At 42.1% G+C, this 13,192-nt stretch overlaps 2 protein-coding genes across 35 annotated transcripts in view; one reads left to right on the forward strand and one right to left on the reverse strand.

The window, feature by feature from the left end:
- The window catches only part of MIB1 (MIB E3 ubiquitin protein ligase 1), a 53,722-nt gene extending 49,650 nt beyond the window's left edge, over positions 1–4,072 (forward strand). For both annotated transcript variants that reach the window (XM_088131070.1, XM_007425668.4), the window contains exons 20-21: positions 106–206; positions 1,366–4,072. In XM_088131070.1, the coding sequence (XP_087987196.1) occupies positions 106–206; positions 1,366–1,506 (242 nt within the window). In that variant the 3' untranslated portion in view covers positions 1,507–4,072. The remainder of the gene's footprint in view (positions 1–105; positions 207–1,365) is intronic.
- Positions 1–13,192, reverse strand: part of LOC112540356 (uncharacterized) — a 154,467-nt gene that overhangs the window by 56,246 nt on the left and 85,029 nt on the right. The window lies entirely within an intron of this gene.

A 13,192-nucleotide genomic window follows, 5' to 3' on the forward strand; every position in this document is an offset into this window, starting at 1 on the left:
AAATGGAAATATATTTAGCAGGCTAGATGAACATTTTAAATAACATTGGATGATGATGATGATGGTGATTGCCTGTCATTATTTTCTCCTCTGTGCATTCTTTAGCAAGTGGAAACATTCCTGTTCTGCAGAAGGATAAGGATAACACTAATGTCAATGCTGATGTACAGAAATTGCAGCAGCAGTTGCAGGACATAAAGGAACAGGTAAAATAAATAAAATATGAGAGTAATACACTTTGTTAGAAAACTATTATGTGAATATTTTCAGGATAAGTGCTACATATTGAAAAATACAGATAATACATATTGAGTGCAAAATATGCTACAAATTTATTAGATTCAGTAAAACAGCAGGGGCTTGTCCAAGCAGTTGCCAGGAGTCAACACTTAACTCAAAGGCTAAATACATACATACATACATACATACATACATACATACATACTATTTGAATAAAGTGTAGACAGAGATTTAAGACATAATTTCCCATCCATTTTTGTATAAAATATACAGGAATGTAAACTAAATTTCAGAAAAGCATAGTGTGGCATAAATGTAAAGGCAGGACTTACATGCCTAAGTACAGTTGGCATGCAAGATTAAAACTAAATGACTCTGAGGCATTACTTTCATTAAATTTTAAATGGTATTTTGTATGCACAAACTTCTTTGCAGATACTGAAATTGTGAAGTGTAAAGTCAATAAACATATTTTTGCCTGAGATTTAAAAAAAACATTTCTGGAGAATATGCTTTCCTTAGAGCTGGGGTCCAAAATTAATAAACAATGATCAACTTTTTCTGATTGGGATATCTCCCAACTTTCATTGTACTTTACTGTCACCCATAAAGAAATTGACTTTCTTTCCTGAAATAAACCGGTCAGAAACAAAATAGAAAGTAGACAGTGTTTCTGAGGCTTTCCTTTGAAGCTGTAATAGATAGCAGTGTTAAATTCAACTCTATTCCTTTTGAACTAGGGAACTGAAGAAGTCCTAGGATGGTGCTGCTATTTGGGAAAGTTTCCATCATGATAATATGCATATCTCTTTATCCCTCATTCTCTCTGCCCATTTCTGCTTTATGGCACAGCCACCTACAGCAGTTGTAAGCTCCATGGTATAATATGAGCCCTTCATTAGGTGATTTCCTGTTCGATATTTCTCTAAATTCTGTATAATATTGCATTAAAATAGTGTATTAAATCTAAGCTAAATTACTTTTAGATAGAAAGATGTGAACTATCTTTCATATTTGCCATTTGTTTCTGCAGTTGGAGTTTTTTGGAAGTATATGTACAAGATTAAGTACTGTAGTTGATTGTTTTATCCAAGAAATATTTAGTTCCTTGTTTATCTTTTGCAGACCATGTGCCCTGTATGTTTGGACCGTCTGAAGAATATGATCTTTCTCTGTGGTCATGGAACATGTCAGCTTTGTGGTGATCGAATGAGTGAATGTCCTATCTGTCGAAAGGCTATTGAACGAAGGATTCTTTTGTATTAAAATCTCAAGTGTCTTATGGTTGCTTGTCACATTACTACTAGATTTTGCTTTTTGAATCCCCATACATTTTAGTAGGTATGAAAGGTTGTCATGAAGACATGTCTAGCATTACAGGAAGAGTTACATTGTAAATGCTGATGTCTACAACACAGATTATTATTTGCACAGTCAACTTCTACCATGAAGAAATCTAAAGTAAGGTTAGTTTAGTTAACAGTGCAGTTTGTTTATATATTTTGTCTGTCTTCTTCTCCCCAACCCCTTTATGTTAAAGGGATAATCTTGATTTTCTAGCTTGGCATCTTTATTTTACATGTATAAACTCTTAATTTCAACCATGTTAATTTTTATACTGTCAGTTACTTTCATGTACGAATATTTTTAATATTCTAAAATCTGTTTATTTTAAAATATTTTCATAGTAATGTCAGTCAAACTACAATAACAAGCTAAGTCTTTTAGCTAAGTTCAGGAATTAAAACATTTGACACAATAATTAAATAGCACTTCAGTATTACATATTGCCTTTAAAATCTGAAAGCTGATAATTCTGCATGGTCAGTGTTTTTTGAAGAAAAATGAGAGCAAAAGTAGTTTTATCAAGCAGACTCATGACACATTGCTCCTTCTATAATTATCTACCAGAAATACTTTCTCCAAAACTCAGGGAAATTCCAGATGTGTTTGAAAACAATACAGGTTGCTACTAGTAATAAAAAAGAGAACTTCACAAGCAAACTCTTCTGCCTGAAAGTTATTTTGGATCTTATTTGATGAACCAGTTCTTAGGACAGTGACAAAATACATTATATTGTTTGGGTAGTTATTTTTTTAAACAAGCATTCTAGCTATAAGGTTGCATTCATAATTGGCCATGTTTATACTTGCTCATTGAAGTCAGTGAAACTTGAATTAGTCAAAATTATAGTGGGTCTAGTAAACTAGACATTAGTACCACTTTGCAAAAAGCAAATATATATCGATTATATAACATCTGTAGTTAGAATATTCATGCTTTCTGCAAATTTCACTATATTTGTCACCTTCCTTTACTGTCAGTCTTTCTGGAACTTGGGATCATTCCGTTAATATTTAAGTTTTAATAGAAATAACATGAAAAGACCTAAGAAAACAATTTGTTCTGAATACACTGTGGTAAGGCTACAGTTGGAGTACCAAATATTAAATTACCTTCTAAAGATGATGTGTGATTTTTACATTTATAACCGACAGAAGTGCCAGTTCTTGTATTTGTCACCAGTGGATTCTTATAAGCATGTGAGTTGCTATTCCTTTTAACTAGTACAAAAATGATTTAACTAAAAAAATTTGCTTGTGGGAGTATTCTATATTTGATGAATGCAATCTTTGCCAAGATTTGTTTGAGATTTTTGTTTGTTTGCTTGTTTAGCTGCTGCTGCTGCTGCTGCTGCTGCAAATGTCTGCAAATTGCCTTGGAACAATATTGATCATGTTTTATACCAACTTTTCCTGGTCCTGGAGCCTCCCCACATCACCAATTTTCAATGGCATTTTTTAAACTTCTTTTTCTTAAAACATAAAACAAATAAGCCTGAAAATAGGCATGTTACACCTCAGTCAGGGCTACAGTAGCACATCTATTTTCAGCATCTCCCTCCTAAAACTTCTCTGAGCTTAATATTTTGGCTCTGCTCTCTCCAGAAATGACATCTATCTGCAACCCTTGGAGGGCAGTTTTTTGTTTTTTTTTAAGTACAACTCCAACCTGCAAAGAAGTTGCCCTTTCCTGATATATTTTGGAACACTACACCAATACATAGCTGTAGAGACTCACTTAGTAAAATATCTCAATATACTGATAATATTTTTGCTAATGAAAGTGTTTTAAGACTTAATTTTTGCAATTGCCAGGTATCCAGATTTCTGTATTGGTATAATTATGACATTTGCATACATACAAATTTGGAATACTTGGAATAAATCCCTTTGAGTATATTATGAATTAATTCTTAATAAACATAGATAAGGACTGAACTGACATGATTTTGCAGCATACCTTCTTTAGCTGCATCAAAGTTATTAGGCCTTTAGAACTAAATCATATCAGTTTTTAAAAGGATGCATAGGAGAAATGGGTTTTGGAATGATGTATAAATCTGTTAAATCAATGAACAGATCAAGCAAAAATCACTCTCTTAAGTTGGCGGTTGTAACGACTATATTTCTTTATTGTTGTTCTTTCCCTGGCCAAGGCATATATGTTCATAGCCCTTGCCAGGAGTTGACTGGGAATTTTATTCTTTCAGAGCTGGGTTTGGGGAAGGCAGAGAAAAACCATTTCCTTCATCCCTGAATACTAGATGCAACATGATACCATTATCACTAGTAATGCAGTTGCAGTTTAGTCTATAACTTCATATGTTTGAAGTATAGACATCATAGCTAAAACATCCAAATTAATTTTTGGATTTTTTTGCTTCTCTCTTTCCTGTTTTTTGTAACATCTTATCTGAAAAAGAGTTCTGGAGAATTCATACTCTTTTATGGCATTTTGGTTGTAATAAAGATATTTACCCCAACTACAGATTTGGTTATTTTTTTTCCCCATGAACCAACACAGCTGTGATTGTTTTACATTGACTTTCTGGAATGGGATGGACTTGGGATAGTAGCCACAGTCATTCATGCTCTTGTCATCTTGTGATTGGATTATTGCAATTCACTCTGCATGGGGTTAGGGTGAAGACAATTTGGAAATTATAGTTAGTGCAAAGTGCAGCTGCCCTCATGCTAATGGTTGACAGCTAATGGTTGACAGCTGTTATGGGCATGGTACTTCTTTACTAGAAGAGCTGCATTGTCTACCATTTTGTTTCTGGGTGCAGCTCAAGGGGCTGGTTATTTCTTGTCAAGTTCAATATGGCTAGGTGACAGCATTTGACAGCATCTATTCCTAGAATCTGCTTGTCCCAGTTATACCAGCAGAAAGGGTATACTGCTGATCTGTACCTTTCAGGCTTGGAAATGAATACTCTCTGTGATGCCTGTGGGGCATAAGCTAAACAGGCTACAGTTTAGGGCCTCATTGTCTGAAGGAGCCTCTCAAAATTTCAGATTTTTTTTTTCATTCATTACAGTTTTATTATAATTTCATATATGAAAGTCTCCATAAATTAAGCCCTCCTGTATGGCTTACATGACTGTCATTAATTGATTAAGATATGCTTTGTTTCTTCATGCATTCATACCTGTTCAAAGAGGGCTCTTCCCTCCCCCATCATGAATTTGTTATGCACCTTAGCGGCATTACTGACAAGTTCAGTTGTTACATAGCCTATTCCTGTATTAGCACTTCCTAAATAGAGCCTCTACAGTTTCCTGTTGCTTAGAGCCTTGCCCTGCCCCGACCTCTAGAAGGCTGTTAGTATGGCTCCCTCCCTGTTAATACTGAGAGGGCAGTTAAAACACTACTCTGTAGAGTCTTTAGGGAATAAGTGCTATGGACATGTCTGAGTTCTTGTATTACCTGGTGAAGCTTTATGAGAGAGTTTGTGTGAAACTGGTAAATTGTTTTGAACTTGATACTGTAAGTGATATGATAGTGGAAGCCACTTAGAATCTGTGACTGAAGCAGCATACTTATTTTGTAAACCAATAAACAGAGTTGGAAAAACTTAATGAAATCAATTGAAACATTCTACCCCAATTCTACAAACACTTTTTCAGAAGTTTCTTATGTAGGATTACAGTAGCTATGGCTACAGTCAACTACACATTTACATGGAAGTAATCCCATTTTCATTCACCGGGCTTATTTTTATATAAACGTATATATGAATGCATGTAAGTTATTCAGTGTTGGAAGGAATGGATAAGAAGTGCTGTACTGACCTCAAATAGAGTATATTAGTTATATTTAAGTCTTAACTTTTAGTTCCCATGATGTAATATTAAGCTATAATACCCAAGCAGGGGACAACGTTTTTTGAAATTCCTTAATTAAGTAGTTAAACAGATTTATTAAACATTTGAATAATGTAATTGTTAAAGCATAATATATGAAACCAGATGTTGGGCTTGAATTTATACTTTTATTAAAATGCAAACTGAAAGTTGAAATGGATGGCTGCATCAAACTATATTATATTATAATTTTGTCAGGAAACTATACCTTATGGCAGCAGAACGATCAGAGAAGGCATTTGAAGTGGAACACAGTGTGCGTCCCTCAAACCTCCGTGTTACCTGCCACCTTCACTGCTTGACACCAGTGGTTCTAAAACTGTTTAATCCAATTACCTCTTTTTCCAGTCTCAAATCATGTCATTACCCTCACAAAAAAACCCCAATTCTGGTGTTTTACACAAGCATCTCAGTAGTAGCAACTGTATCTTTGACTCACAAACAAGCTATTACAAATTGCTCCATTACATTACACCTGGATATGCCCAAACTACCCCCTTGGGTGTACAGTGGGGCAAAAAAGTATTTAGTCAGCCACCAATTGTGCAAGTTCTCCCACTTAAAAAGATGAGAGAGGCCTGTAATTTTCATCATAGGTATACCTCAACTATGAGAGACAAAATGGGGAAAAAAATCCAGAAAATCACATTGTCTGATCTTTAAAGAATTTATTTGCAAATCATGGTGGAAAATAAGTATTTGGTCAATATCAAAAGTTCATCTCAATACTTTGTTATATATCCTTTGTTGGCAATGACAGAGGTCAAACGTTTTCTGTAAGTCTTCACAAGGTTTTCACACACTGTTGCTGGTATTTTGGCCCATTCCTCCATGCAGATCTCCTCTAGAGCAGTGATGTTTTGGGGCTGTCGCTGGGCAACACGGACTTTCAACTCCCTCCAAAGGTTTTCCATGGGGTTGAGATCTGGAGACTGGCCAGGCCACTCCAGGACCTTGAAATGCTTCTTACGAAGCCACTCCTTCGTTGCCCGGGCAGTGTGTTTGGGATCATTGTCATGCTGAAAGACCCAGCCACGTTTCATCTTCAATGCCCTTGCTGATGGAAGGAGGTGTTCACTCAAAATCTCACAATACATGGCCCCATTCATTCTTTCCTTTACACGGATCAGTCGTCCTGGTCCCTTTGCAGAAAAACAGCCCCAAACCATGATGTTTCCACCCCCATGCTTCACAGTAGGTATGGTGTTCTTTGGATGCAACTCAGCATTCTCTCTCCTCCAAACACAACAAGTTGAGTTTAGACCAAAACGTTCTACTTTGGTTTCATCTGAACATATGACATTCTCCCAATCCTCTTCTGGATCATCCAAATGCTCTCTAGCAAACTTCAGACAGGCCCAGACATGTACTGGCTTAAGCAGGGGGACACATCTGGCACTGCAGGATTTGAGTCCCTGGCAGCATAGTGTGTTACTGATGGTAGCCTTTGTTACTTTGGTCCCAGCTCTCTGCAGGTCATTCACTAGGTCCCCCCATGTGGTTCTGGGATTTTTGCTCACGGTTCTTGTGATCATTTTGACCCCACAGGGTGAGATCTTGCGTGGAGCCCCAGATCGAGGGAGATTATCAGTGGTCTTGTATGTCTTCCATTTTCTAATTATTGCTCCCACAGTTGATTTTTTCACACCAAGCTGCTTGCCTATTGCAGATTCAGTCTTCCCAGCCTGGTGCAGGTCTACAATTTTGTTTCTTGTGTCCTTCGACAGCTCTTTGGTCTTGGCCACAGTGGAGTTTGGAGTGTGACTGTTTGAGGTTGTGGACAGGTGTCTTTTATACTGATAACAAGGTCAAACAGGTGCCATTACTACAGATAACGAGTGGAGGACAGAGGAGCCTCTAAAGAAGTAGTTACAGGTCTGTGAGAGCCAGACATCTTGCTTGTTTGTAGGTGACCAAATACTTATTTTCCACCATGATTTGCAAATAAATTCTTTAAAAATCAGACAATGTGATTTTCTGGATTTCTTTTCTCATTTTGTGTCTCATAGTTGAGGTATACCTATGATGAAAATTACAGGCCTCTCTCATCTTTTTAAGTGGGAGAACTTGCACAATTGGTGGCTGACTAAATACTTTTTTGCCCCACTGTAATTAGCCCCAGTTTAAGAATTACTGCTTTACATTGTGCCAATGCTTTATAGCAGCTGTATATACTGGAACTGAAAGGGAGAACCAGTTGCAAAAACTTATAGAAAGGCTGGCACTATTTCACAACTGCTGTGTGAAAAAATCAACAGTGCAATGCACTAATAGGAACTTCAGTTATTATTTCTTTCGTGTACAATATTCAGTGGAAAGGGACAAGGGACACTCATTTCACACACATACAATTCATACATACACATGCCCATATACCAGCTGCCATATATAAATCTTGATGCCACGGAGAGGAAAGGTGCTGCTATTTCAGTGACTTATCTGGGTCTATTTACTGGGGATTGTTGGAAACAATATTACCACTTGGTTTTACTTGCTCTTGTGTCATTCTGACCCTTGGAAAAAAGGCCAGGGCTAGTGTGTATATCCCAAATTAACTGATAAAACATCGACTTCTTTACTAATTTTAATAAATGTGATCCTGTAATGTAAACAATACATTGTTTTATACAGCCAATAAATGTGCAAGGAAAACATCCTAAGTATTATCAGAAAATTTTTGAATAGAAGGCAATGTCAGTTAATATTTGTATGACTAACTTATTCTTTCCATGTAATTTATTTTTTGGAAATAAATTATGTGAAGGGGCTGAGGACTTAGTACAGGTAGTCCTTGTTTAGCAATTGCCTTGTTTAGCATCCTTTCACAGTCATGACGGTGATGAAAAAGTAACTTTACAACTGTGAGAAGGCAGGGAGAAGTGAGGGCCTCAAACGAACCATGTTTGCTAGGGGAGAGCGCTGTGCACCATGGGGCAGCCTTGGGGGGGACGGCAGGAGAGAGGAAAGACTGCAGGCAAAAGGCACGTTCGCACCAGAGTGAAGAGGGACGGCAGGAGGGAGGAAATACTGTAGGCAGGAGGCACGTTCGCACCAGAGTGAAGAGAAACGGCAGGGGGCGGCTGTTGGGTCAAGTGGGTATTGCAATGTGTATTGCGCTGATTGGATTAGGAAAGTGGAATGTCTGCGGTTTTGCGGTTAATTAGCGGCGCTCCGGGGCGGTAAAAAAAGGTGAGATTGTGAGCCAAGCCCTCTTAGGAGGGGGAGGACAGATAGGGGGTATAAAAAAACCTGTCAGACCTTGTTTCGGGGTTCCTCCATTGCTGCGGGAGGGACCCACCTTTGCAAACGTGCCCAATAAAAAAACTTCTGTCTACTGGACAACCGAACCCGTGTCTGTCGTTTTCTGACAAAATTGGCGAGCCAGCCAGGAGTCCTCGACATGGACCAGACTGTGGGGAACCGGTGAGTAATCGGCCGTAACACCCCGTTGAGGTGTCTCCTGTTTTCCCCGGAGTCGGGTCCGGGACGGGACTCCAATCGCCAGTCAGACAGAAGAGGAAGTCGGCCAACAAGGGGACCTCCGGGAGGTCTGGTGAGTACAGCCTACCCATAATCTCGGGGAGATTAGCGTGGTTACGAGGCGTTGGACGCCGCAAGGGGACAGAAGAGTCCGGGACCTTCTGTAAGGTGGGAAACGTAGTCAGGAAGGATGGATAAGGCGCAGAGTAAGTGTAAGGCCAGGGGCCAGTGGGAAAAACGCAGTAGGGGGAATCCCCACGGATTCTCCATTAGGACAATTGTTGCAACAATGGGAGACACCCTGGTTGTGTCCATTCACCAGGGGTCTGGAAAAACCGACCATGATAACTTTGTGCACTAAAGAATGGCCAAAATATCCACTAGTGGACCCCAAATTCCCCTACCGTTGGGATACTCTTGGAATCCCCAGTAATTACTGGGTGACCCAACTAAAAAAAACTACATTGTGGAGCATAAATTGTTAACCAAGGATGTAGAAGTCTGGTTCCATGTTCATTGGGAGGGGCCTCGACCCAAGTTAGCCAACATTTTTGTCCAAAAAGAACAGGAGGATGAGGAGGACCTCTGGCTGACTGGACCCCAATGGGGGCCGCCACCTCCTCCTCCTCCTCTTCCTATCGCTCCCCCTCCAGCACCCCCACCCTATCCCGGGCTGCGGAAAGAGCTGGACCAGCTGAACTAAGACATTCAGAACTTGCCCTTTATTCTAAGGTCGCCCAGTGCCTTCCCCGTCCTGGAGGTCCCGAACGGAACGAACGCACAGGGGGTGGCCGTCACCAGTTACGTAACGGTTCCCATCAAACCCAGTGAGTTGAGGGAATTGCCATCACAGATCCCCTGTTAGATCCACTGCAGTTTGCCTATCAGGGGAACAGGTCAGTGGATGATGCTGTTAATATGGCCCTTCACTATATTCTGCAACATCTTGAACTTTCAGGGTCTTATGCACGAGTTCTTTTTGTGGACTTCAGTTCAGCATTTAACACTATTGTACCAGAAATTCTGTACAACAAACTGATCCAGCTTACTGTGCCTGTGCATACTTGTAGGTGGATTATTAGTTTTCTAACAGGCAGAAAACAACATGTGAGGTTAGGCAAAATTATTTCCAGTACTCGGTTAATCAGTACTGGTGCCCCTCAGGGATGTGTGCTTTCTCCACTGCTTTTTTCCTTTTATACCAATGACTGCATTTCTAAGGACTCTTCTGTTAAAATTTTGAAATATGCAGATGATACAACTGTCATTGGTTTAATTCAAAATGGAAATGAGTTAGCATATAGACGGGAGGTTCAACAGCTGGTCTTGTGGTGTGGTAGTAATAACCTAAAACTGAATACACTTAAGACCGTGGAGATGATTGTGGACTTTAGGAAGAATCCTTCTCCTATTCCTCCCCTTACTATACTTAACAGTCTAGTATCAGTGGTAGAGTCCTTCAGGTTCCTGGGCTCTATACTTTCCCAAGACCTGAAATGGACATATAACATTACAGCCATTATTAAAAAGGCACAGCAAAGGATGTTTTTCCTGCGGCAACTTAGGAAGTTTAAATTATCCCAGGAGCTCTTGGTGCAGTTTTATAGGGGAATCATTGAGTCTGTTATCTGCTCCTCTATAACTGTCTGGTTTGGTTCTGCAACCAAACAGGACAGACTCAGACTCCAACGAATAGTTAAGTCTGCAGAAAGGATCATTGCAATCCATCTGCCTTCTGTAGAAGAACTATATACTGTGAGGGTCAAAAGGAGGGCAGAGAGGATATCTGCAGACTCTTCTCATCCTGGGTACAATCTGTTCCAACTTCTTCCTTCAGGACGGCGCCATAGAGCTCCTTATGTTAAAACATCCAGACATCAGAATAGTTTTTTCCCTCGTGTCATTGCTTTGCTGAATACCATGTGATCTTTTTTTTGCTCTTATCCAAACGCACCGTTGATTTTGCTGTTATCACCGAAGATAAATTCCTTGTGTATGTTTTATACTTGGCCATTAAAGTATTGGTATTGGTATTGGAATTAAAAAAAGACCCTCCCTCGTATGCAAGAGGACGCCCATACCGCCGCCGAACAATTGGAACTTTTTCTCGGCCCGGTGGAATACTCCTGGGGGGAACTGAATTACATTTTAGCCCACCTCTATACGCCAGAAGAGAGGGGCCAGATTCGGCGAGCCGCGCTCGGGGCTTGGGAGCGAAGGAATGCAAACATCCCGAGTGCCCCAGCCGCAGATACTAAATTCCCTCTGGCGGACCCAAATTGGAATCCTAATAATGCTGAACATTGGGAGAACATGAGAGGAGTTTCCCCCTGTACGACTGGGGGGGTCATGGTTCCCCAACCGGGACCCACGGGGAACCCTTGGTAAACATCACGGTGGGTCCCACCGGCGAGGAACAGCAGTTCCTTATGGACACCGGAGCCTCTCGAACATCGCTGTGCCAACCGATCCCAGGGATTGCGGAATCCCGGGGCGCGTCGGTATCGGTGATGGGGGTGGGAGGCTCTCCGGTCAAGGCAGACGTACTGGAGGGAGTGAGACTGGAGTGGAATGGGAAGGAGGTAACTGCAGATGTGTTACTGATCCCACAGGCGGGAGTGAACCTGCTGGGAAGGGATCTAATGGGTAGTCTAGGAGTGGAGTTGTGGAATGTGGAACAGGCAGAAAGGATGTGTTTGTTGCGGGAGGCGGACGTGGAGGTTGTGAACCCTGAGGTATGGGCAGGGGAGGGGGGGGCGGGTCGGTTTCGCATCGCCCCAATTAGCATCCCCTTGAAACCGGGGGTGACGGGTTTGCGGCAAGCCCAATACCCGCTGTCCCGGGATGGGAGGCACGGGCTGAAGCCCATCATAGATGGGCTGAGGCGGCAAGGGCTGTTGGAACCGGCTATGTCCCCCTTCAACTCCCCTATCTTAGCTGTGAAGAAGAAGGACAATAGTTACAGGCTGGTGCAGGACCTGCAGGAGGTCCCGCTGGAGGAGGGTGAAGTCTGATTTGTGGATGAGTCTAGCCGAGTAGAGCAGGGACAAAGGAAGTCAGGGTATGCGATAGTGGCGGCGGAGGGAGAGACAGTAGAGAAGGGGGCACTACCAGCGGACTGGTCGGCCCAGCTGTGTGAAGTGCACGCTTTGAAACGGGCACTAGAGTTGGGAAAGGGAGTGTCCCTCACCGTTTACACAGACTCGCGATACGCCTGGGGAGTAGTGCACACTTTCGGGAAAATTTGGCTGGAACGGGGTTTACTCACAACTGCTGGGAAGGAGGTGAAAGCTCGGCAACTGATAGAGGGGATGATGGAAGCTCTTCAAGAACCCGACAGGATTACAGTGGTGCATGTAATGGGACATCAGAAGGGGGACTCGATGGAGGCAAGAGGGAACCGACTTGCTGATCGAGTAGCAAAGGAGGCAGTGGAGGGTGTCCCCATTGCCATCATGATTGCAATCCCCCAAATAGAAGAACTTCCGGCTTGGGCGCCGGGGAAGTTGGACAAGGTGCTGCTGGAAAGGGAAGGTTGCAGGGAGGAAGCAGGTTGTTGGGTTACAATTGAGGGGACCCCAGTAGTGAGCCGTGCTGACATGAGGGGGATGGTGGAGAAACTGCACGAAGGGTCTCACGGGGGGGTGCAGGCTTTGGTAGACACTGTAAAGCCGCGGTACTGGAGCCTGGGGGTTCGATGGGAACTCCACACCCCTTGGCATCCTGACTCCAGGGAGAAAGTGGAAAGGGCCAACGGGGTGTTGAAGCAACATCTCACCAAACTGGGATTGGAAACAGGGCTACCTTGGACAAAGACACTTCCGGTTGCCCTGCTTCGAATGCGGACAGCCCCTCGCAAGGATGTGGGGGTCTCCCCATTCGAGTTGATGATGGGAAGACCTTTCCTGGCTCCAATGGGAGAGCCTATCCCCGAGCTAAAGGATGCCTTCCTAAGAAAGTATCTCTTGGTACTGTCACAATCTCTCTTGTCTCTAAGAAAACAGGGACTCCTCGCTCAACGGCCCCCTTGCTGGAAGACCAACACCCCCACAAGCCAGAGGATTGGGTCCTGATAAAGACGTGGAAGGCTGAGAAGCTGTAACCGTCTTGGGAGGGACCATACCAAGTTCTCCTGACAACTGAATCAGCGGTTCGGACCCGACAGGGGGGTTGGACCCACTACCATCGGGTTAAGCGAGCTCCTGACCCCCGACCGTGGACTGCCCAACCGGGAGACGGACTCAAAGTAAAACTTAAAAGG

This window comes from Python bivittatus, unplaced genomic scaffold (genome assembly GCF_059951505.1).
Source record: "Python bivittatus isolate LINGU-HERP-01145 unplaced genomic scaffold, Pbiv_v1 ctg000840_np1212, whole genome shotgun sequence".
NCBI classification, from domain to species: Eukaryota; Metazoa; Chordata; class Lepidosauria; order Squamata; family Pythonidae; genus Python; species Python bivittatus.